The 27,251-nt window shown below is 36.3% G+C and overlaps 1 protein-coding gene across 2 annotated transcripts in view; it reads right to left on the bottom strand.

The window, feature by feature from the left end:
• LOC126807943 (collagen alpha-1(I) chain) overlaps positions 1-22,853 on the bottom strand; it is a 111,358-nt gene extending 88,505 nt beyond the window's left edge. For both annotated transcript variants that reach the window (XM_050532872.2, XM_050532873.2), the window contains exons 1-2: positions 22,708-22,853; positions 22,548-22,618 (exon numbers count right to left, since the gene is read on the bottom strand). In XM_050532872.2, the coding sequence (XP_050388829.2) occupies positions 22,548-22,618; positions 22,708-22,721 (85 nt within the window). In that variant the 5' untranslated portion in view covers positions 22,722-22,853. The remainder of the gene's footprint in view (positions 1-22,547; positions 22,619-22,707) is intronic.
• Positions 22,854-27,251: the final 4,398 nt, after the last annotated feature.

The raw sequence follows: 27,251 nt of genomic DNA, 5'->3' as shown, positions 1-27,251 counted from the left end.
ATATATATAACTTGGTAATAAAACAATGTGAAAAGCAACCAAGTAATTCAGATCTCTGGTTCGGTCAGTTACCAGTCCATTCTAATTAGACATCACTTGCTATATTTGATGTGAAAATACCAAAATACTACCAAGTTGAAATGTCACCATTAATGACCTCAACCTTCTCTGGTGACAGACAAAAAACGTGAAGATTTTGCCACAAATAAAGTTATCTACCGCCCACCGTCAGGATTAACTGTGAACACAAACTTAACAAACATTCTCAGTTCACGGAAAAGCAAAATGAAATAAAATGAAATGGGTTTAACATCGTACTTTTCAAAGGGGACTAATGAAGACGTACATTTGTCATCCTGGTTTCCACTTGTCAGTGGTGCAGGACGGAGGGCCCGACAAGGACAGCTGTCTAGTTGTTCAGTTGGGACAAAAAACTGAGGTCCCGTGTACACATTGGCATGCATGTAAAAGATCCCTTGGCAATTGGAATATAAGAGTAGGCTGTAGCACCACTGTCCGGGCAAAATATCCCACCTGACACAATATATGGCGTATGTCCGTCATCATTAGCCCAGCGAAGCAGAACTGTAGGACATTAAACCCCATTTCACTTTCATGATGCAGTGTATTGTGAGGGAAATTGTACTCTTATATTAATTTCTAAATGTAAAAGTTTCTATTACGTGCATGCCAATAGTCTTGACAGTCTATCTTTATTCCAATTTTTTTATCTATTTGTTCAATCTTTATGTACTGTGGTCATTTCTTCTGTATGTCGTTAAATGTAAAATATTTGTATAGTAGTCATTTCATCTGCATATCATTAAATATAAAATATTTGTATGAATATATGTAAAATATTTGTACAAATATATGTAAAATATTTGTATGAATATATGTAAAATATTTGTTTGAATATATGTAAAATATATTAAAACTCAGACCAAGATAATTAACTATTTCATATACAGGGTACCTCAAAATTTAAAATGACCTTCAAAAACCTCAAATCAGACCTAAAATTAAATGCAAATTGGAGAGGATCAAAGTAGACGAATGCAATTACGACCGTCTGCCAGTTGCATATAAAACTGCAGACGTCTAATTGTCAGGGTGTATCGTGTACCATGTATCGTTGGGCTTTCAGTATTTAACAGATTTAGCACTATTTATTTTACATACAACATACTTACAAAAGATGCAAAAAATATACACTCGTCTACATAAAAACAAGCGGCATGTCGACATGGGAAAGAAAGAACACCTTGTTCAAATTATTGTCCTGGTTTTTATCTTTTCTTTCTATGTGAGTAGAAAGCCGACCCTTTTACGTCTCAATTCTGTGTGAACATCTGTTGGTGTTTTATAGGGTTTTTTTGTTTTTAGAAAAAATAAGGGTTTGTGTGGATCTGTGCACAGACTGTGTAATGAGTTGAAAGAAGTTCTGAAATCCCTTGGTGATTTAAATGGTTAAAAACAAGCGGCTTGTTGTTTGTTGTTGAAAGTCTCCCGCTAGGTGATGGTAAGCGTTTAGAGTCATCCTCCATGTTTTCACCATAATATCCCAATAAAAGCTCCCCAGATAATTATATTTAATAGTTTTCTAGTGTATATAAGGTGCAGTATATTTCGCTGTCATACAATAAAGTATATATCTCTCGCTTTTGTTTGCTGGTTTCAGCTGTGACTATTAAGGGTTTCTCATGTTCTGTTTTTGTGCACTTGAAGACCTGTCAGCAGCTCTGGTTGATTTCATTTGATTTTTATAAAATTAATTAATCATACAATAGTGCAATCCCGTCTGGAAATAAAAGTCACATGTTCATCAGGATTTTCCAGCGTAGTTTCCCCTTGTGTCCGTGGTGCAGTAGTGTTTTATTAGATATCAGGTACTTTATTTTGCCAACTAGATGAAATAATAAATTTCCTTTCACTTTACCTGTTTGCCCGAAAAGTCAGATTGCCCGAATGTTAGGGGGGGGGCTCGTACGCCTATGTTCAGATGGGCCAAAAAACTTAGGTCCACATTGGCGTGCATGTAAAAGATCCCTTGGGAGTTGGAATTTAATATAAGAGTAGACTGTAGTGCTGCTGTCTGGGCAAAATTCCCCTTATAGCACATTGCATAGTGCATGCCCGTCTTCATTAGCCCAGTTGGAGCTGAACAGTAGGACATTAAACCCCTAGTCATTTCATTTCATTCCTACACGAAATGAAGACAAGATTTAATATGATTCAACTACTAGTCTACAAGAGTTAAAGACAAGTGAGGATGTTAATACATGATTTAACATGATTCAACCACTGGTCTACAAGAGTTGAAGTCAAGTGAGGATGTTAATACATGATTTAATATTATTCAACCACTAGTCTATAAGAGTTAAAGATGTTAAAACATGATTCAACCACTAGTCTATAAGAGTTGAAGTCAAGTGAGAATGTTAATACATGATTTAACATGATTCAACCACAAGTCCACAAGAGTTGAAGTCAAGTGAGGATGTTAATATATGATTAAACATGATTCAACCACTGGTCTATAAGAGTTAAAGATGCTAAAACATGATTCAACCACTAGTCTGTAAGAGTTGAAGACAAGTAAAGATGTTGATATGATTCAACAATGACTCTATAAGATGTAAGATGATAAGTGATGATATAAGTAATGTCACCCGTTGATATATACCCTGACATGATAGATATATCTTTATAATTATTCATCAACACGAATCATACAATAAAACTACTGACCCCTAAATATCCTGTTTAACCCTTTGTATCTGACCCTTTATTTAAAACTAGTGAAGCAGAAACAGAATATGTTGGGTAACCAAATTCCACATAAGAATAGTTAGAATAAGAGTTAATTCCACAATTAGAATGGTTAGAATACGAGTTAATTCCACGATTAGAATGGTTAGAATACGAGTTAATTCCACGATTAAAATGGTTAGAATAAGAGTTAATTCCACGATTAAAATGGTTAGAATAAGAGTTAATTCCACGATTAGAATGGTTAGAATAAGAGTTAATTCCACGATTAGAATGGTTAGAATAAGAGTTAATTCCAAAAGTTTCCATCAGATTTCTAAATGTTCATTGAATGGGTGATATTTGCATATGGCATCTTATAGTATAAATAACTGCTTTTGTATAAAGCACTTATTTCTGTCATGGGGGTTTGGGTGGCCAATGGTTCAAAGCGTGCACGTTAAATCAGAAGGTCTGTCATAAAGTCAAGTGGCGTGGTTTCCACTCACCAAAATTCTATTTTACTGACATATAACTTCTCTAGTAGATCAGTTTCACTGCCAATCTATCTGACTGGTAAATATGTAATGCACTTTTGTATATAGTACGTTAGAAGACAAAAAGTGCTTCGAGCCTGAATCAATATGTAAATTAGTTGTTTATAAACCACAACCTAGAACGATTTAATCAGCCCTATATAAACATTGCAGCAAATAAAAATATTCTACACATATAATTTACCTGTCATTACCTAGATAATTACAACCACAATTTGCATTTATGACCTACTTTTACCTGCATCTTTCAGGTAAACAATATAGCATGTCCATCCGTATAGTCAGTCTGTTTCCTATCTTTCTGCACGTCATTTATTGAAGGGTTTTAACACCATTTTTGCTCGTATGAATACTGTTGACACAAAATGAACCTTTTAAAATAATTTTCGGTGAGGCAGATATAGGTGTACAACTTGTTTCCAATATGCACCCTGCCTTTTTTAAAATTCATCAGGTCACCTGCCTAACCTCATGGGTTTTCTCCAGATGTCCGTCAGCTTTCTCTCTCTCTCTGTCTGTTATTTAATTTAAAGGGGCATTAGGTAAGACTAGATAAAGAGCTGAAGTTCTCGCTTTGATAGTAAAAAAAAAATAGATAATGAAAACAAAATATGCTGAAAATTTCAGTCAAATCAAGATATTAGTCATTCAATTTTCGGCCATTTTCGGTCGTCATTACTAACGTTGGTATGGTAACAAACAAACTCTCGATTATCCATTTTTACGTTAAATTATCCATCATAAAATGTATTCAAATCCAGTAAATATCGCAGGCTAACAATGGCATCGAGAGTTGATAATGATCTGGATGAGTTAATTAATGTTCAATGAATAATTTAGATAACATTTTAGGCCCAAAGAAAGACATGCAGTAGTCAGATTTAGCTCTTGCATAATATATATTTAAAGAAAGACTGTAATGGGCAGATTTAGCTCTTGCATAATGTATGTTTAAGAGTTTTAACCATGTTTTAGTAGGTATAAAAATTGTTGAAAATAAACATATTCATTCTAAATAAATTTTTCAAATTATCTTTGGGTAAGGCAGGTAAAGATGCATCTTGACATACCTGTCACAGAATTTAACAGATGAAAACAGAATGTAAAGAATGTCATTATTATGAAAACTAACATCACAAAGGTTATACAGAGTATTATAACGATGAATAAGTTTACACAGTTAGACAGGTAGAAATATTACAGGTGTATATTACAGGTAGAACACAGGTAAATCATGATATATTGTTTTATACAACCAACATCTTGTATCTGTTTACAGATGGATGAATTAGACAACACCAACCAAATACAAACCCTTAGGCGAAACCTAATTAATTGTTAGTTGCTTGGGGTCTTGATAATTCAATACGCTGCTAAAACTCATGAACCATGTATCGCTTAAAATTTCAAAAAGTAGAAACTTTTGAAAGAGAGAGAGAGAGAGAGAGAGAAATGGGGTTTAACGTCCACTCGACACAAACTAGGTCATTTCGGGACTAACATATGGTTTAATTTTATTTCTATAATTCGCTTGCGTGTAGGGGTCTTTAGCAGTGGATCCCTGCATTGGCCGAGAAAGTTCATCCCGATTTTCCGACGTGGTTTCCCCTTGTCGGTGATGCAGGACGGAGGGCCTGACAAGGACAGCTGTCTAGTCCTTCGGATGAGACGAAAAACCAAGGTCCCGTGTAAACATTGGAATGCACGTAAAAGATCCCTTGGCAGTTGGAATTCGATATAAGAGTAGGCGATAGTGCCGCTGCCCGGGCAAAATTTCCCTCATACCACACTGTATGGCGTATGCCCATCTTCATTAGCCCAGTATAGGAGCAGAACAGTAGGACGTTAAACCCCATTTCATTTCATTTCATTTCTTTAGCAGTGGGAGGAAACTGGAGGACCCGGAGAAAACCCACGAGGTTGGAAAAATTTGGAACTATAAACTTATAAATTAGGTTTTCCCCTTGAATAAATAGGATGCTTAGTATCATTTTCAACAGTATTGGGAAATGAAAATGAAATGAAATGGGGTTTAACGTCCTACTGTTCTACTCTGAACTGGGCTAATGAAGACGGGCATACACCATACAGTGTGCTATGAGGGAAATTATGCCCGGACAGTGTCACTACGGCCTACTCTTATATTGAATTCCAACTGTCAAGGAATCTTTTATGTGCACACCAATGTGTAAACGAGACCTTGGTTTTTCGTCTCATCCGAATGACTAGACAGCTGTCCTTGTCAGGCCCTCCATCCTGCATCACAAACAAGGGGGACCCACGCCGGAAAGTTTGGATGAACACCCAGCCTCCAGGCTAGCGAGCCAGCGTCTTACCCACTTAGCCACCATGACCCCCCCAGTATTGTGAGGCATCCATTATTAAGAAAATATTTTGACATGCGACTAACATAACTTATGAGAAATTGTGGATTTAAGAAAGTGCACATAGCAAACAAATTTAATCTCCCAAATTTCATGTTTTGGGAAGCACACAGTTATTTAGTGTCTAGTGCAAGGGGTAGCGAGATCCTCAAACCCCTAATTTGGCAACGCTTCAAAGACTTGTTCTACAAACCAGGCCGTAATGAAGGAAAAAAATGTTCTGAGCACATGTAAGTCGCCCATGATTTGAATAACGAACAAGATTTGTCCCTATCATTAAGCTTGTATTGGTTGTGTAGGATTACCTACAGAGAAAGGTATTTGTATATAATAATAAATATGATAATGTAGTATTGTATATAGGTAAAAAAGAGAAAGGTATTTGTATATTAGAATAGTTGAAGGTATTAGTATAATTACTAGTGATTGGAACACAGATAAGAATCTCGGTACTAGCTATACATCAAACAAGTGTCTTACAGATCGACATTCAGATAAACTACAACCACTATATATACTAAGGCCATGAAATAAATATTCTGTTTCTTGAACATAGGTGTGGGTCATTTAAAAAGAAATGAAATGGGGTTTAGCGTCCTACTGTTCTGCTCTGACTAGGCTAATGAAGATGTGTTACTAAAAAAGAGGGCTTTTATCGATCGATCGATTGACAGTCAGAAATGAAAAAAAATGAAATGAAATGGGATTTAACGTCCTACTGTTATGCTCTAACTAGGCTAATGAAGACGGGTCACTTAAAAAGAGGGCTTTTATCGATCAATCGACAGTCAGAAATGAAATGAAAGTGATAAAGGGACATAACTCTGGCAGTAATTATGGGAAATCCCCGAAAATCAATATCATACTTTGTCTCATGACCATTAACACTGTTTATCAATTCTAAACCTCTACAGGAACCACAATATTTTTAAAAGTGATATATGGACCAGTAATTATTGCAAATCACTGAAAATCAAAAGGGTTCTTAAACATTGCATATAATATTATCAAGGCCCAAAACTCTGGCAGTAATTATTGGGAATCGGAGTACCCAAAGAAACCCCTACTCCTTGTGGTATACAAGCCCGGAATCATGCTTGAAACCACGCCACCTGACTCAACGCCAGATCTAATGATCTAAAGCGCACATGTTAGACCATTCGGCCAGCCAACCCTTCCTTTTATTACAGAATTCAGGGAATTTTCGGTAGTTTGATACATCAGGAGTCAATCAAGCAAATTCAATGTCTTATGATTTTGCTATCTTTCAAACTATTCAGAAATAAAGCACCACTATTTCTAATCAAGAACTACAGAAATAAAAATTGTAACTCATCCCAGATAAAATTTTGATTTCGGGGATATATCGGACAATAATTATTGCATTTAACATTTAACATTTTATTTACCTCGAACTTTAATGATAGCAGATGCTTTAACACTACCTATTACATTCAGAGCCTGACATACGTATTCACCAGCATCATCAAATCTGACCTGTTCGACACGAAATGTTCCATCCTCAGCTACAGAAAATCTTCCATTATCTTGATTTGGGAACATAAGATTCTAATAAAATAAAAATATTGCGAATTCAGCATGCAAAATTATTTTAGTATTGCAATGTCATATTCTGAAATTTTGTGAGGAAGATATTTTATGGTTTGAGCAATGATTTGCCAGCTAAATGTCAAGTTAATCAAGTAACTTGAAGTATCGTGTTCCAAAGTTTTGATTAATAAAACTGCTTATTGTTCTGCTTAACCCAAGTAGAATTATCATCAAACTTGCATATAAGTTCTTGTGGAAGGGTTATTTCTTTGCGTTTTTGTTTTATTTTAAACATTTGTGTATCTTTTCTAGCAATGACAATGGTTATTAATTTGGGTTATAAACGCTTCTACCATTTTGTATTTTTTGTACCCTTGGTTCTGATTCATATTAAGATCTGTCACGACTTTATCATTTACATAAAATCTTTTTTTTTTCTGTCTGAATTCTGTAATATTTGATATGGGTTCTAAACAAGCTGTAAGCCTGATAGATGTATAAAACTTATATATTTACCTGCTCTGTACTTTTACTCCAAAATACACTAGGAGTTGGGTTTCCTGTTACAACACATTGTAATGTAACTGTTCCACCAGGTCCTACAACTTGATTCTCTGGTCTCAATTGAAATGAGGGGTGTGCTATAACATATGTACATTGTATATCAACACAAATTTTCAATGATCCCTTTTAGCACCTGGATTGTCTATATTTTTTTGTTTGGCCTAAAGAAATTACTTTTACATCCGGAGCCCGTTTACAGTGGAATCCAACTGGTATCTTAGAATCTATAGTGATCTAGAATATCTCTACGGTACTAATATCGCAATTAGCTGTCTCATGATTATTACCAAGAAGATTTATAACATTGATACGTTATTAAGTTAGACATACATGTGTGAATCTTTTTTGTGATATTAGTCGAAATATTAGCCGATTTAGTCTTCTCAGAATTCTCTAACTATATCAATGTACTTTTAAAGAGGGTCGTTAAGTTTGCTGAGAATTCCAAACATTCTGAATAAAGTAATTATTATCATTGACTGTTCCAGTGTTCTTGAGGAGTTCCGGCAGAACCATCAATTAATGCCTGGTCGACATTATGATGAATTGTGTCACGATTCCATAAATTAATGCCTGGTCGACATTACGATGAATTGTGCCACGATTTACTGGTAATTATGTAATATCTATAACGATTGAAACTGGGGGTGCTATGAGGTAAATTTTGCCTGGACAGTGGGCTATGGCCCACTCAAATTTTATCATGATCAAGTTGAAATAATATTATGAAATGAAATGAAATGGGGTTTAACATTCTACTGTTCTGCTCCGACGGGGCTAATGAAGACGGGCATATGCTATACAGTGTGCTATGAGGAAAATTTTGCCCGGGCAGCAGGACTACCCATAACACTTGAAATTTAATGTGGTTTAACATCTTATACTTTCCTGCATCATTCAGGTTGATGAAGACGGGCATAAGCCATATAGTGCGCTATGAGGGAGATTGTGCCTGGGCGGTGGCACTATGGCCTACTCTTATTTCGAAATCCAACATTTTCAATACACCTTTAATTCAATCTGTACAAATCAGAGAACAACAGACAGTCACTCGTGCGTGACTACGACAGGCTGATTATAATCACTGGACATCTATATCTACTCCACTTGTTAACCCTTGAACAATACGATGACATCACATTACATCACAACTATTTAACATAAACTTGAATGATTAATCCATCAGAAGATGTCAACGAGGTAAAGATAATCATCATAAGTTAAATCACAAGTAAATCTAGCGTGTCTACATTGTCACTGACAGATCAGGATAATGACCATTGACCAATATTTCTGGTCTAATTACTGTGAACTGACACCGCAGTGTCTCCATTCTCCAGCTCTGTTTCAAACAAAAGTTTTGGGGATATAAAATATGTCCGTTCCAACAATTTGATGAGATGATCACCCTCCTCTATGAAATTTTATTTAATTTTTTCATAAATTTAGTTCCACATTAGGGAGCCACAGTGGTTCAGGTGGGAATTGGGTTTGTTTCTGCTGTTGGCTGAAAAAATTCATTGAGATTTTCCAGTGTGGTTTCCCCTTGTCAGAGGTGCAGGATAGAGTGTCTTGCAAGTCATGTCATTCAGATGCAAGGGAAAAACACTCTAGGTACCACATACATATTGGACTGCACATAAAAGGACCCTTGACATTTGGAATTTGATGAAGGGAAGGCAGAAGTGTTGTAATCAAGGCAACTGTATGATGTTTGTCTTCATTAGCCTGGTTGGTGCAGAGAGAGAGAGAGAGAGAGAGAGAGAGGGGGGAGAGAGAGAGAGAGAGAAGGGGGTTAAGGTACTCTTGACACAGACTAGACCATTTCAGGACTATTAAATGAAATGAAATGGGTTTAATGTCCTACTGTTTTGCTCCTAAACTGAGCTAATGAAGATGGTTTGGGACTATTAATTCGTTTGCGCGTAGGGGTCTTTAGCAGTGTGAAGAAACCAGAGAACCTAGAGAAAACCCACGATGTTGGGCAGGCGACTCTACCCCTTGTCACGTACAAGCTGGGAATAGAAACCATGCCAGTTAACTCAATGACAGACCATAAGATGCAACGCGCACATGTTAACCTTTAGGCCACCAAACACCGCCAGAAAAGTAAGACCCTAAATCTTAATTCATTTCATTTAAGTTCAGTTCCAATTTCTAACTGCACCCCAAAAAAATGACTACAATCTTGAAATTTGAGCAACTAATTGACTCGCAACAAAAAGACCGTTCCTCTTTAAAACGATACCATTCACAAATCTTCATCACTTTATCGCGTAATCTATTTAATGTTTCATAAAACTGACAAGAGAAGGCCGAGTTATGAATGAAAAGTAAAAGACTATATGAGAAAAGTTAGTCAGTACGTTACAACAAATGACTTAATGGTTGTATGTAAATTATGGCCAGATACAGGACAAGATACCACGATCCTGTCAGACGCATAAATTAGCATATTTTAATATAGGACAAGATAATTTATTTTTTTTTAATGACAGTGAAGTTCTTTCACAACTTGGTGAAATGTGCTCCATTGAATTGGCACTGAAAAGAAACGTAGACCACCAGACACATCCTATAATTCCATTACATGCATTTTATTTTCATCGACAAGGGCCAGAACTCAAGAAGAAATTAACTGAAATTATTGAAATTAAATAGGCTTCTTCATCTCACCAATGTAAACAACATATATTAATTTCAAAACAATCAGATGATAATTGTAGTCTGTAGATTAGATCGTGTTCACAAGGAATTGAGGACAACAGAAATGAAATGGGGTTTAACGTCCTTCTGTTCTGCTCCTTTGAGGAAACGTTTTGCCTGGACTGCGGCACTCTGGCCTACTCTTATATCGAATTCCAACTGTTATGGAATCTTTTACATGTACACCAATGTGTACATGGGACCTCGGTTTTCCATCCCATCCGAACGACTAGACAGCTGTCCTTGTCAGGCCCTCCATCCTGCATCACTGACAAGGGGTGTGGACAATGGGCAGGCATACAAAAAATGTAATGTAGATGTAAAGGAGATTAACATGCTTGTAATAAACAGATCAGCAAATAGAAGTCAAGTACAATCATGAGGATTAGGATTACAGTCAAGTGGATTAGGATTATCCTAAACTTAATTAGGATTAGTATAACTATAAATCTATAATTTAGGTAAAAGATTATTCTGATCACTTTTGTTACATGTCTTTTATTATGGGTACAAAATCTGGACAGAGAGAGAGAAAGAGAGAGAGAATGAGAGAGGGGGGCTTAACATCCTCTCAACACAAACTAGGTCATTTCAGGACTAACATATGGTTCATTTTTATTTCAATAATTTGCATAGGGGTTTTTAGCAGTGGGAGGATAACCGAAGCACCTGGAAAAAACCCATGAGGTTGGACAAGAGACTCTTCTCCTTGTCACGTACAACCAGGGACTCAAAACGACGCCAGTTGACTCAATGACTACATGTAAAAGAACCCTTGACAATTCGAACTCAATTGCTGTCTTGGCCAAATTCTCCTCATAGTACATTGGATGACACAAATCCATCGAGCAAACATTAGTACGTTAAACCCCATTTTCAATGATTAAGGTTTCATTATTAATAACAAAAACATTTATCTTATTTTTAGGAAAATAGCGGTTACCAGTGAAACTTTAAAAGACAATAGTGAATAAAACAAGCGATGTATTCTATAATCCCATTCTACCCATTAAAACTAGATTTTAAGATGGTTATCTTTTTCCCAACATATCAAATTTTTAAAAATTACTGCAGACAAAATATTAAAAAATAAAATCTGTCTAATCCCAGTTAAATGTACCGTATCTAGCCATGTATTCATATATTACCACCACATATAGATATACTAATATATACAGAAACCTAATATTGTATAAACCCTTGTATTAATATAGGGGCTGAGTTGATGTCACAACCCCTTAAATTATCTATGACTCTGTTATCTTAACATCTATATGTTATAAGACTTGTGCTAATATTAGGCTTCTCTTATTATTATATTAATATGACAACAACTTGGGTGTTTAAACTAATACGACGGGGACCTACAGTATTCATATATAAATCCTTAATATAAAGCCGCAATCCTATTCTAAGTTTGGGAGTTTAAACTAATAGTGGGTTTAAACCAATATGAACAACCCCTAAATTACCATGATACATCAACATATCTCCTGCATCAATAAATCTCCATTATAATAATAATTCTGGTATCTAATTTGATCGTAATGTCATTGATGACTGTTTAATTGTTTTTATATTAATAATGGTATTTTAATTATGATCCCACAGTCCACTGTTGTAAAGTGAAGCTCTGAGAGGTCAGCAGTATTTATTATAAAATATTTTTGGGGGTTCAAATTCGAACAAAAGGGATCTTCATTAATCAGGAAGGTTTCAACTATGAGAAATCTGAATCAGTTGTACTGACATCCTTCAATGAGATTATGATTAATAGGTCCTTTATGATCTAGACTATAGAATGTATTACAGGGTTACTGTTAGTGCATATAAAACCTGTGAGATCATTGTCTAGTATAAGGGATCAAATCTTTCACCATGCTGACATTTAAAGTCAGTTACACTGTGTGACATGTAGAACCCCTTGATAGTCCATGAAACTGTCGTTCTTGTCAGTCAATATAATGGAAGAATAAACATCTAAAAGTTGAGAACAAGGAACCTTTTATTAAAACTGGACAATGATACAAAAAAAATTCTTTTATTAATCAAAGATGATAAGTACCACTCTTCTAGGCCACACCTACTAAACCTTTTGATTCTTTTTTCCTAATGGAAGAATGGGGGTTGGATGGCTGAATGGTTAGCATTTGCGCGCTGTATCATAAGGTCTGTCATTGAGTCATCTGGCGTGGTTTCGATTCCCTGGTTGTATGTGACAAGGAGTAGGTTCGCCTGTCCAACCTCGTGGGTTTTCTCCGGGTCCTCTGGTTTTCTCCCACTGCTAAAGACCCTTAAGCCCAATCGAATTATTGAAATAAAATTGAAATAAATGTTATTCCCGAAATGACCTAGTTTGTGTCAGATGGACATTAAACCCCGATTTCTCTATCTCCCTTACGGAAGTTGGGAGAATTATTTTAAGCATTAAATTACGTTTTGAAATTTTAAACAAAACATCCTTTGTAAGAGTCTAGTAGCTATCTACTCATCATGACTCTGAAGTCATGACAATCAAACTGGTTTGGCCCTAAATATAAACCTATGTCATAATAATTGCACCAAAATCAAATTCCTCATCCAGATGATATAAAACAGAAGACCAATTTGTTTACCATTTATCAACACAGAAACTACTACAAGATTTGGTTCTGGAAATCCAAAACTCGCTGAACATTTTTTTTGTTTTACTGTAATCAAAGAATAACTATCATTAGGACATCTGTGACCTAGAAACCAATTTTAGGCAGTAGTTTGAGTAACCCTGCTGCTGTAGTTCAGTCTCACTTCTTTGATGATGAAATTTCTGCCCAGTGAGTTGAACAGCTACAATTAAATGGTAACCATTTTGAAGTCTGTAAGTGATCATGGGGTTGATACATTCTGGTTTAAACATTTACTTCATTCATACAACCATGGATTTTAAATTAATATCTTAAAATGTGTCAATGGAATTTTTTATGCAGAAAACAGGGAATATTGTGAGAGAGAGAGAGAGAGAGAGAGAGAGAGAGAGGGAGAGATGGGGTTTAACATTCACTTGACACAAACTAAGTCATTTCGGGACTAACATATGGTTTAATTTTATTTCTCCTGCATTCACCATTGAGAAATATGATAAAGGAAGACATTTTAAATATGAAAAACCCAGATGAAATAAACTTTATATTCAAATTAAGATGGACAGCTTTTAAAGAGATAATTTCGTATTTAAAAAATCTTTGATTGGATGATACCCGATCCTCGCCCCACTCTACAAAAAAAAAGTCTTTAAACTAATAAACACGCCTTACAAAAAGTGTTGCAAAAATAATTCATCCAGCAATTTCTTCCTGACTATTTTCAGTATGATAAACAATATGTTGTCCGAGACCTGTTCACAACCCAGAGAGAGAGAGAGAGAGAGAGAGAGAGAGAAATGGGGTTTAACCTCCACTCCACACAAACTAGGTCATTTCGGGACCAACATATGTTTTTTTAATTTTATTTCAATAATTTGAAAGTTAACTAAATGTTAACAAAATGTAGCTCTTTATAAAACTTTTGTTGTTTTAATGTATCAAATACATCAATAAGAAACTATGAGCAAATTTTTGTGTTTCTGGATCAAAGACATTTTTCATAAACAGTGATTGAAAGTTGAGTAAATTCTTAACTTAAGTCTGAGAATGCTTTGTGAACTGGAGACCTGTTCATAGCCCAGTTTTGATATATACAAACCTTGAGATTTGTATAAAGCCTTATTAACCTATATATGTATATAAAGGTGAAATATGTCTAGATCCTACTCCACATCATGGTGGTGGTATAACTGTATCAAACCATCTCATGCTTCACTTCATTTCAACAGTTATAATATTACCAGCTTTTAAAACAAGATTTTGACATACTTCAACGCACAACAGATTACATCTGAACACAAGGAATTTGTGTAGAAAATGACTAGAGATATCAGATTTTAGACATTTTTATTGCTTTGTTGAATACAATGTGAAAGTCTTACATATTTTAGGTTTCTGGGAGGGAAACAGGGGTGGGTAAGGTAGTGAGACAATGGACCAATCTTAAACAAGTTCATATCAGCAGAGTTCCAAGTATGACAAGGACCCACCTGATATCAGCAGAGTTTGAAGTGAGACATGGACCAACCCAATATCAGCAAGGTTTGAAGTGAGACATGGACCAACCTGATATCAGCAGAGTTTGAAGTGAGACATGGACCAACCCAATATCAGCAGAGTTTGAAGTGAGACAAGGATCAACCTGATATCAGCAGAGTTTGAAGTGAGACATGGACCAACCCAATATCAGCAGAGTTTGAAGTGAGACAAGGACCAACCTGATATCAGCAGAGTTTGAAGTGAGACATGGACCAACCCAATATCAGCAAGGTTTGAAGTGAGACATGGACCAACCTGATATCAGCAGAGTTTGAAGTGAGACATGGACCAACCCAATATCAGCAAAGTTTGAAGTGAGACAAGGACCAACCTGATATCAGCAGAGTTTGAAGTGTGGCAATGACTAACATATGGTTCAATTTTATTTCAATAATTCACATGCAAACAGAGGTCTTTATCAGTGGGAGGAAGACGGAGGACCAGGAGAAAAACCACGAGGTTGGACAGATGACCCTACTCCTTGTCACGTACAACCGGGGAATCGCTGAATGTGTGCGTCGTTTTCATTAACACAGTTGTTGCAGAAAAGTAGGGCATTTGATTAAACCCCAATTTCATTTCAGTTTATAAGTATATTATCTCTACTGCACATAAAAAATGTAGAGCCTCTGGGTCAGGCTAACCTCCCCTCAAGTTATATAAACTATAACCAAATTTTTAAAAAGTTTTAAATCTGAAGTCATTACGTTTTAAACTTTCTCCCTTTTTTATACTTTAATTTTAACCCGACTAAAGATAAGGTACATATTTGTACAAATTGAAGTTTTATAATCTCCGAGTTTATATTAAAAGTTTAAAATCATATCAAGTTGCTCTTAAGTTTTTATATAAAGTGAAAGTGTTCATATACATGTCTCCAAAGTCTAAAATATCCACTATTTTAATGTATAAGACCCTTTCGTCAGCTTATTTACATACATCACTCTAAAGTCTAAAAAATCCACTGTTTTAATGTAAAGACCCTTTCATCAGACCGTTTACATACATCTCTCTAAAGAAATGAAATGAAATGAAATGGAGTTTAACGTCCTACTGTTCTGCTCCTTACCTGGGCTAATGAAGACGGGCATACGCCATACAGTGTGCTATGAGGGGAATTTTGCCCGGATAGCGGCACTACGGCCTACTCTTATATCGAATTCCAACTGCCAAGGGATCTTTTACATACATCTCTCCAAAGTCTAAAATATCTGCTGTTTTAATGTAAAGACCTTTCGTCAGGTTGTTCACAGATATCTCAAAAGTCTCAGATATCCACTATATTTTAATATAAAGATTGTTCACAAGTATCTCAAAAGTCTAAAATATTTTGTCTACTATAAAGACTGTTGTTAGTTTGTAATTAAGCACAATTGGACATAAAAGGACATTAAGACAGAATGGACTGGCTTGTATGAAAAACATAGGAGAATTATCATTACTTTATTTGTCTAAGAGAGATACATGCAAAGATGGCGTTGTGCAATCAATATAATCCACTGTAAACTTTAAATATATGTAGCTATAATTTTAAGTAAGAATTAATCGATTTGAATAATTTTTGTCCTTAAATATTTTGTTAATTAAAGTAGTTTGGCTGTGAAGTCTGACACTCTAGATAGAAGAATCAATTTTTTTTTTTTTTTTCAAGGAGATCCATGCCCCTCTGCCAATAGCCACAACATTCTACAAAATCTAATTTTTCACAGCTAATAGATTCTCTCACGTTTTAAGAAGCAATTCAAAGTTCGTTAGTGAAAAGCAAATCCTAAACAGCTAATAAAATCCTGAATAGCAAATAAAATGAATAACTATCCAAGGGTGGTTGCTATGACCCCCTAAAATTAGAGAGAGAGAGAGAAATGGGGTTTAACGTCCACTCGACACAAACCAGGTCATTTCGGGACTAACATATGGTTTTTAATTTCAATAATTCGCTTGTGCGTAGGGGTCTTTAGCAGTAGGAGGAAACCAGAGGACCCAGAGAAAACCCACGAGGTTGGACAGGCGACCCTACTCCTTATCATGTACAACCAGGGATTCAAAACCATGTCAGTTGACTCAATGACAGGCCTTATGATACAGCGTGCACATGCTAACCATTCGGCCATCCAAACAGCACCCCCCTAAAATTTAGAGTTAAATACATGTACATGTACATGAAAATCAACAATTTTGTGATTGATATACGATTTACTTGTGGGTTAATGGCATACCCATTAATATATCTCTGATCAAGCCTATATCTTTAATAAACGGTAAAAGTTAAAAATCATGTCTACAAACTGTGATGTCTGAATATTATCTTAAAACTGAATTCAACTTTAAAAAAATAAGATGTGTTATTACTTTTATATTACACGTTATCGTTTCTCTTGACTTAGTTTTAATATTTTAAAATTTTGTGAGGGTTTTTTTTGTGCGTAAAAGATAAGTTTCTCGTTTTATTATTCTAAAATATCTTCAATAAATTCACATAAGTCTACATCTGCATTAGTATACGAACATTAAAAAAACAAATTATGTTTGTGCCACCCTGGCAACTTTCTTATCTTTATGTTTGGTTATCCAGTACAAAACATTAAATAATGCATAATATAAATACCTTACTAATATACCTGGGGCCTTATCCAAGAAAACTGTTAAGAATGCAGTCTTTTCATTGGCCATGAGCTGCTATGATTTTAATACTTAGCCAATGAACAATAAAATATCTTAGTTTTATTTTAGAGGATAAGGTTTCTGTATAATAAATTTTAGGGGTTTAACGTCCTATTGTTCTGCTATGACTGGGCTAATGAAGACCGAAAAACACAAAACTGTCATAAGAGAGAGAGAGAGAGAGAGAGATGGGGTTTACCCTCCACTCGACACAAACCAGGTCACCTTGGGACTAACGTTTTGTTCAATTTTATTTCAATAATTCACTTGCGCATAGGGGTCTTCAGCAGTGGGAGGAAACTGGACAAAAACCACAAAGTTGGAAAGATGACCCTACTCTTTGTCACGTACAACCGGGGAATCGAAACCACGCCAGATGACTCAATGAAAGATCTTATGATACAATCAAACGTGCTAACCACTGTAATAAAGATATAGCGTGTTAGTCTCAATGTGACCTACCAGTAGTTCTTATTTCTGTTTCTACCCAAATTAAATCCTTGAATTCTTATCTGTTGAAAGACAAGTAATACACAGGTGGGTGAGAAAGGCGGACATTGTAAACTTCAGATTTATCTAATCTTGCATAAGCTTTATATCTTTATCACATGTAATATAGTGGGTTGGATGGGGGGGGGGGGAGAGTAGTCTAATGGGGGGGGAGTAAGACATAGCTTGCTAACCCTGAGGTCCCATGTTCGAGCCTTGGTCAAGAAAGTTCATCAGGATTTTCCGGCGTGGCTCACCCTTGTAAGTGGTATAGTCATTTGGATGGGATGAAAAACTGAGGTCCCGTGCACACCCTTGACTGGGAGGAAACTGGACAAAAACCACGAAGTTGGAAAGGTGACCCTACTCTTTGTCACGACAACCGGGGAATCGAAACCACGCCAGATGACTCAATGAAAGATCTTATGATACAATCAAACGTGCTAACCACTGTAATAAAGATATAGCGTGTTAGTCTCAATATGACCTACCAGTAGTTCTTATTTCTGTTTCTACCCAAATTAAATCCTTGAATTCTTATCTGTTGAAAGACAAGTAATACACAGGTGGGTGAGAAAGGCGGACATTGTAAACTTCAGATTTATCTAATCTTGCATAAGCTTTATATCTTTATCACATGTAATATAGTGGGTTGGATGGGGGGGGGGAGAGTAGTCTAATGGGGGGGGAGTAAGACATAGCTTACTAACCCTTAGGTCCCATGTTCGAGCCTTGGTCAAGAAAGTTCATCAGGATTTTCCGGCGTGGCTCACCCTTGTAAGTGGTATAGTCATTTGGATGGGAAGAAAAACTGAGGTCCCGTGCACACCCTTGACTGGGAAAAATTTCCCCTCATAGCACATTGCATGGTGTATGCCCGTCTTCATTAGCCTAGTTGGAGTAGAAAAGTAGGAAGTTAAACCCCATTTCATTTCATTCATTCATTCTAATATGTGTGCTTTAGACCATAAGGCCTGTTATTCAGTCAAGTGACACAGATTTGATCCCAAGATTGTATGTGACAAGGAGTAGGGTCACCTGCTCAACCTCATGGTGTTTTCTCTGGGTCATCCATTTTTCTTCTACTGCTAAAGACCCCAACGCGCAAACAAATTATTTAAATAAAACTTTAACACATGTTAGTCCTGAAATGACCTAGTAAGGTCCTAGTTTGTGTCAAGTGGACATTAGTTGAACTCTCTCTCTCTCTTTCTCTCTCTCTCTTAGTAGTAGACTGTACTTCTTGACAAACAAATTATCCTTGAAGATTATTCATTGAACCAAAAATAAACTTGTCTGTGCTGAAGAAAAACTTGATTTACCCCACATCGAACAAGCTGACGCGTTTAGACACCAAACCAGTTTTCACTGGCATTATTTAAATTTTTTATGTCTGAACAGAGAAGATGAGTGTAATCCTAACTTGTCATGTTTAGCTATTTACAGGTTTAGGTTGCTACAACACATGCCGACTACTTCTTGTACGGTAGTCAGAAAACACGGTTTATAGTTTTACGTTACTCATTGTGAGTCCTGGTTGACATTTGCTGAAATTTCCAAAAGATCTGTTTTCGAAAAGTAGCTAATTAAATGGAATAAATTAAGAATAGATAAAAAAGAATTATTGATAAACACAACTTTATGGATTTACATGTACTACTTCTTCATTTATTATATGCACCACTTCAATAAATCCTCCTGCGGCATGGGGGGGTTGGATGGCTGAATGGTTAGCGTGCGCGCGCTGTCATTGAGTCAACTGGCGTGGTTTCGAATCCCCGGTTGTACGTGACAAGGAGTAGTGTCGCCTGTCCAACCTCGTGGGTTTTCTCCGGGTCCTCCAGTTTCCTCCCACTGCTAAAGACCCCTATGCGCAAGCGAATTATTGAAATAAAATTAAACCATATGTTAGTCCCGAAATGACCTAGTTTGTGTCGAGTGGACATTAAACCCCATTTCTCTCTCTCTCCCTCCTGCGGCATGGTGCAGGACGGAGGGCCTGACAAGGACAACTGTCTAGTCGTTCAGATGGGACGAAAAACCGAGGTCCCGTGTACACATTGGCAGCATGTAAAAGATCCCTTGACAGTTGGAATTTGATATAAGAGTAGGTTGTAGTGCTGCTGTCCAGGCAAAATTTTCCTCATAGCACACTGTATGGCGTATGTCCGTCTTCATTAGCCCATTCGGAGCAGAACAGTAGGAAGTTAAACCCCCATTTCATTTCGTGCAGCATGGAATTTAAATTGACACAAAGCAAAAGAATTTAAATAGTCAATCCCAACTGTGCATTTTTTGGACAATGTCTAAATTAACAAAACTTGATCAATGCTAAACTATACTCCGATTGGTAATTTAACATTACTGGTATTATCTCCCAGCTCCGTTTCAGTCCGATAAAATAATAGGCCCATCAACAGATTATCCCGAGGTTGCACTGGTTTGTTTATATCTTCTACACAGGATGTCAAATTTTGTTAAATTTTCAGATCATCAAATTCTTGTAAATATTAAATGGAATTGAACCATGTTTGGCCTGATATTCCTGATAATCAACAACTTTAATAACACATTATTTATATCAAAACAATTCAAAACAAATTACATGGCTGGAGCTGATATTCCTTATATCAAAATAATTCAAAACAAATTACATGACTGGAGCTGATATTCCTGATATCAAAACAATTCAAAACAAATTACATGACTGGAGCTGATATTCCTGTGTTATAGATCATCATGAATATCTAGAAGGATTAATTGTATAAGATTATATTAATTATAATATTTATCTATCAGTCTGTTTAACCGTGGTTTATCTTGTATATCGCAGATTGGTAAATGTCAGATACTATAACACATGGTATATCTTATAATACCCAGAAAACAGTTTATAACCACACAGAATGGTTAAAGCTTGGTCCATTATAGTCATACAACGGTTTTAAAAACATGTCTAAAATAGCCACAGAATGGTTAAAACTTTTTGAATATAGCCAGAGAAAGGCTCAAACCTAGTCCATGTATAGTCACAGAATGGCTAATACTTTGTCCATTATAGTCACAGAATCGGTAATACTTTGTCCATTATAGTCACAGAATCGGTAATACTTTGTCCATGAGAGTCACAGAATTGCCAATACTTTGTCCATGAGAGTCACAGAATGGCTAAAACTTGGTCTATTACAGCCAGAGAATGGCTAAAACTTGTGTTCAAAGGAGCCAAATATTAAATCATTAATTTAATTCCTATGGAAGAACTTTAGCAAAACAACTAAAATAAGGAAATTTGAAAAATACTAAACTAAGTGTGAAAAATTCTGATTACTTGAAATTATTTGTAAAAATATTTTGTGCTAAATAAAGCAAAAATACTTAAAAAGCCTCTTCTCTTTTTTTCTTAGCTTTTTCATTTAGGTTTTTATATACTGGTAAGTAAAACTGAGGTTTCCATCCAAATCCATGAAGTTAAATTATCAATATGAATACATGGATACAATGGATGAATAAAATGATAACTGGATGAATGTAGGCTTAACCTACCAATATTAAACCTTGTAATATACATTATATTGCTACATATTTTCACACCTGTTTTTAGAATATATTATGTTGTACTGTGGGTGTAAAGTACAGTAATAATATGTTTAAATATTTACACAATGTTTGTATGTGTATTACATCCCTTAACAAATACACAAAACTTGTTAATATAAATGTTTATATGGGTATTACATTAATTAACCAAAATATTTTAATTCATCTATTATTTGATGATTAAACATTACAGATATAGACGAAGGTGGGGGGAAGTTAGGTACTTTAATTTGCAAGCCTCATAGTGCACCCTGGCAACTCCCCTGTACTCCGCTGCATTGATAATTTAACAATACATGTACAGTAGTATTAACAAATCTTATTATTATACATGTACTAAGCTAACCCAGTGCAGGGATTTCATGGATTTACAAATAATATTTGGAAGAATTTATGGAATCAGAGCTTATTTTAATCTCTGCCTTCCTTTTAGTTAACATGACAAAGTTTCATTCACTTGTAACAAGCTGTGTTACACATGAAACTTTTCAACAATTTCTTTAAAATGTAAAAAATTCAGATTCTCAAGAAGTGAAGTCTTAATAGATGTGTGGTATATGTAGGCCTACTGCATGCTATATATTAGTAAGAAAAATTGGTATAAATATGTGTGTATGATTTACTCATGTATAAGGGTGAGGGCTGGGATATTGGTCAAAGATTAGTGAGTATTATACACTATAACAACTATGGTATATCTAGGAACATGTGTGATTTATGGGAGTCTAATGCATGATTAATCCATATAAAAACAGTTTTTTAATTGAATATAGTTTTATGCACAGTTGCAAGTTATTTTGTCTTGGCATTGTGTGATATATTGATGTGTATTAGATAAGACACCTATCATAAATATCGTATTAATATACTCAACAGAATATATTTTTCTGAAGTTAGGCAATTTTGATTTAGTGTGGTATACGTGTGTGAATATTGTTTTTTTAATGTATGATAGACGGTAGTACATTGTAATATAAGTATGCAAACTTTGTATATAAAAGTTGTGTATAGTTATGTATTGTGTATTATAACGTGGACTATGTATATTTATTTTGAAACAGTGTGTTTAATTGTATATAAATATTGGACCAGTGTCCACTACATACTACTATAGTATAAAGACTGACCTGAGAAACTGTTATCCCGTTGACAGTGGCTAACTGTAAACAAGCCCAATAGAAGGGCCGGCACGACGACCCTGTAAAAAGAAAAGAACACTAATATAATCCCGTTACATATAGAAATCCGTTTATTTATAGGCTAAATTCAAAATCCTGTATTCCGTACCTGTGAAGCATCATGTTTCCTCTCTAACAACTGAAAACACACACACGCACAAAACTTTCTCCTACTTTTTATCGCAACCACATAGCATCGTACGGTCCTCACAGTTAGTCGCTTCGTTCACATTAACGCCTAAACGTCGACTGGCGAGAAACATGTGTATAGAAGTGTGGACTCTACCATTAAAACCTGTCTACAGGGGGGAACAGATAGTACATGACGTAAGACAACTTGTTTAAATAAACAGTTTAGAAATAAATAATCACTACCTGTTCTCCTTGTATATCGACCCGTCCAAAAGATGTTTTAGAATGTCCCGTTGTCTCTCGGCATCGGATTTCGTTAAAGTTGCGATGCATGACAGAAACCACCCCTTCCCCTGTGTCTTGTGCTCTAGACCCTGTAAAGAAGTATTCACCCATTATAAGTTATTTTATACCTACCATGTTTAAATATGTTAGATATACACAACGACTTGTTGAAACACTTTGTAAAGATTTATACAGATAAAAAAATAGAGTAGACTCTATTATAATGGTAGTTCATTCATGTATACCTGAAATTTACCTTTACCGTACAAAATCGCAAAGGCTAGCAATTCGTTTGAATATCATTTATTTAATTAATTTAATTAATAAATTTCAAATTTATATTTTGTTAATTACTGAGAGCCGTGGAGGCTCAACGCGTAGGCTGTGGCGGTGGCTAACTATGTCTCGGGCAGGGGCGTGGTGACCCATGATTTTGCATGAGGAACAAGATACCGTCCGCCCAGTAAAACAAAATTTATATGTGTACGGAGGAGATGTGTGTCCTCCCCAGGGGCGTGCTGGCCCCGAAGGGGCCCGGCAGGACGGGGCCTGAAGGGGCCCGTCGGTCGCCGAAGGCGCGCAGCTGATAGGGGGGTCTGCGGGGGTTCTCCCCCCAGAAAATTTTTCAAATTTGACAAATTTGCAAGCACTTCTGGGAGAAATCTAGGTATCATATTTTCCAAATTTATGCTGCTATTTTGACTATAAGACATACTACTGTACTACACAAGACACTCATGACAGGTCTGCTTAATATAATGCTAATACAATGTATTTCTATCCAAATAATAAATTTTTAATCAAAGACCATTTCACCTTAAGGTGGCAGACATTTGCACGTCAGCATAATATATTTTACTAATCGTTGTGTATGTATGATTTTTCGCGTGCGCACTCTCAATTTTTTGAGGGGATTCCGCGTGAAAATTAGAGCTCTCAGGGGGACCCGCTTATACGGGTGGACTGATAAGGATGACATCGATGCGACTAAATGAGCCACAAATATTAACTTTTTTCCTCCGACAAATTAAATTCTAAAACATTTTTTTTTATGTATTAGAAAGATAAAGACGTTTGAAGTATTTGTAGGTAAACATCATTTCCTATTTTAGTATAAATGGGTATTAAAATGAGTAAAAGGCGCCATTTTGCTCGAATCAGTAACGTCTTATGTAAACAATGCACGCGCCATTGAGCCAATGATTGATGCCGCGTGATATGACGTCATGTGTTGAAGGCAGTCACCTTCTACAGAGATATTAGAAGACTTTCGTAATGCTTGGTGAAACAGATTGATAGTCGATGTGTAGCATATCTGACCCACGGTATATGTTTGACACTGGTTAAGCATTATAATTATCATTATAATGTTGAAAACCGCATTGAAACCCCGTGATTGTTTGTCATTTGCGAGGGGGCACAAACACTCAAGGTGGCGCAAAAACTCAAAACCATGACGCCCCTCTCACTTAGCCCCTGGTCTCGGGGTTCGAACTCGGATGTAGCCGAGATATTTCCTCTGAATTTCCCAGTCTGGTTTCTCCTTGTAAATGCTGCAGGACGGAGACCTGGCAAAGAAAGCTGTCTAGTCGTTCGGATAGGACGAAAACCCGAGGTCTCCTTTCTACTATTGGCAGCCTGACAGTAAGAAATCGAGATTAGACAAGATTGTAGCGCCAACATCCGGGCAAAGATTCGCCGTATAGTACATTGCATGGCGTATGCTCGTCTTTAATTCTTTGAAGAAAATTCAGATCTTTTAAAACACATTTCATTCTAGATCCGTCGATTAAATGTAACATGTCAATTAATCGTAATATAACTAATGTCACAATTTATTACAACATATTATTACAATTTATTACAACATGTTACCACAAATTACAATTTATTACAAATATTAACACGACACATCAATTAAATGTAACATTAGTGTTAGAGGCAATCGTGTGGTATAATATCGGGATTTTCCGACATGGTTAATGTCGGGATTTTCCGACAAGGTTTCCCCTTGTCAGTGATGCAGGACGGGGGGGGGGGGGCTGACAAGGATAGCTATCGAGTCGTACGGATGGGACGAAAAACCGAGGTCCCGTGTATAAATTGGCGTGCACGTAAAAGATCCCCTGGCAGTTGGAATTCAATATAAGAGTAGGCCATATAGTGCCGCTGCCCGGACAAAATTTCCCTCATAGCACACTGTATGGCATATGTGTCCATCTTCATTAGCCCAGTATAGGAGCAGAACAGTAGGACGTTAAACCCCATTTCATTTCATTTCAAAATCTGTATTGCACACTATTAGAAGTTCATATTATTATAAACGTTGTGCTTTTAGTGTAGTATATAGGAATATAAACTTATCTGTACACCCACGTAAAATTAGTTACTCAGTTGAATATATTTTTCTGCACAGTTGCATTATCTCGTCTCAGCCCTGTGTGATTTATCGCTGTGTATTACTTGTTTTGTGTGACATTTCCCTGTAGAATATAGGATATACGTCCCACTCACCATTTTCATAAAAGTTTTTTTTTATGAATTATTCCTGTAGTATAAAGTACTGTTTCTTTACAAAGGGACAAAGGGACAAAGCATAGTCATTCGGATGGCGCGAAAAAGCAAGGTCCCGTGTACACATTGGCGTGCACGTAAAAGAATCCTTGACAGTTGGAATTCGATATAAGAGAAAGCGTAGAGCCGCTGTCCAGGAAAAATTTCCCTCATAGTACACTGTATGGCGTATGTCCGTCTTTTTTAGCCCAGTCAGAGCAGAAAGATAGGACGTAAAACCCAATTTCATTTCATTTCGTTTCTTTACAAAGAAAACAACAAAGAAGAATATGCAGATGTAGATAAGATTCTGCACGTATATGCACCACTGCGCATGACTTTGTTGTTTGTTTGTACACAGTTGCAAGTTGTTTTCAGCCTGGTCAAATAATTAGTGAATATAATTCCATCTGCACCCATTCAATCGGAAATTAATGGACTCTGCGGCTAACTTGTCGCTTTGCAAAAAGAAATGCAATTTGAGACAATATCGCTTTTTTGGTGAAATGGAATAAAATGGGGTTTAACGTCCTACTTATCTACAGCAACAGACCTAATAACTGAAATGGAGTTTAACGTCCTACTGTTCTGGTCCTAAACTGGGCTAATGAAGACGGGCATACGCCATACAGTGTACTATGAGGGAAATTTTTCCCGGGCAGCGGCACTATCGCCTACTCTTATATCGAATTCCAACTGTCAAGGGTTCTTTTACGTGCACGCCAATGTGTACACGGGACCTCGGTTTTTCGTCTCATCTGAAAGACTATAGACAGCTGTCCTTGTCAGCCCCTCCGCTCTGCACCGCTGACAAGGGGGAACCACGTCGGAAAATCCAGATGAACTTTCTCGGCCAATGCAGGGATCGGACACCCGACCTCCAGCCTAGCGAGCCAGCGTCTTAACCTAATAAAGCCGGACACACACCGCGCTGTGAGCTATGGGGTTATGGGAGTAAATTTGGCTCGAACAGGCTTATCTTCATCGAATTTTAAAACGGTCACAAGTTCTTTAACGTCGATTCCAACGAGTACACTGAACCTCGGTTTTTCGTCCCATCCGAATGACTAGGCGTTGTCCTTGCCATACCCCCGTCCTGCACCAATGACAAGGAGATACTACGCTGAAATTCCCCAGGATCGAACCCGGAAAATCCTGTTAAGTGTGCCAGCACCTTGTCGACTGAGACATTTCTTTTCCATGCATGTCAACAAGTTTACAGTAATTGTTCATGACTACAGGTGGTTTACGAAAATGTCTCATGCATAGGAAAAATTATGTCATAATGACCCTGAAAAATGATATTCAAATGTAAATAAAATCTTCGTCTTTGTATTTTTCCGTCAAGCAGACATGAAATGAAACGAAATTAAATGAGGTTTAACCTTCTACTGTTATGAACCACCAAGGCGAATAACTCCATGCAATGCTATAAGCGGACCAAGGGTTCTTGTGCGTGCACACCAACGTGTACACGGGACCTTGGTAAAGATTATTGAACTTGATGTGTATATTAGTCATAATATCATCATTGTGCTGAATCTAGAGCCACGCTCTCAATATTAAACATACATTATGCAAGAGCTAAATCTGCCTATTGTAGGTCTTTCTTTAGGTCTGAAATGTTATCTAAATTATTAATCAGACATTAATTAACTTATCAAGACCATAATCAACTCTCGA

The sequence above is a fragment of the Patella vulgata genome, chromosome 9 (assembly GCF_932274485.2).
Source record: "Patella vulgata chromosome 9, xgPatVulg1.2, whole genome shotgun sequence".
In the NCBI taxonomy this organism is placed as follows: domain Eukaryota; kingdom Metazoa; phylum Mollusca; class Gastropoda; family Patellidae; genus Patella; species Patella vulgata.
This window is presented reverse-complemented; position numbering and strand designations above follow the sequence as displayed.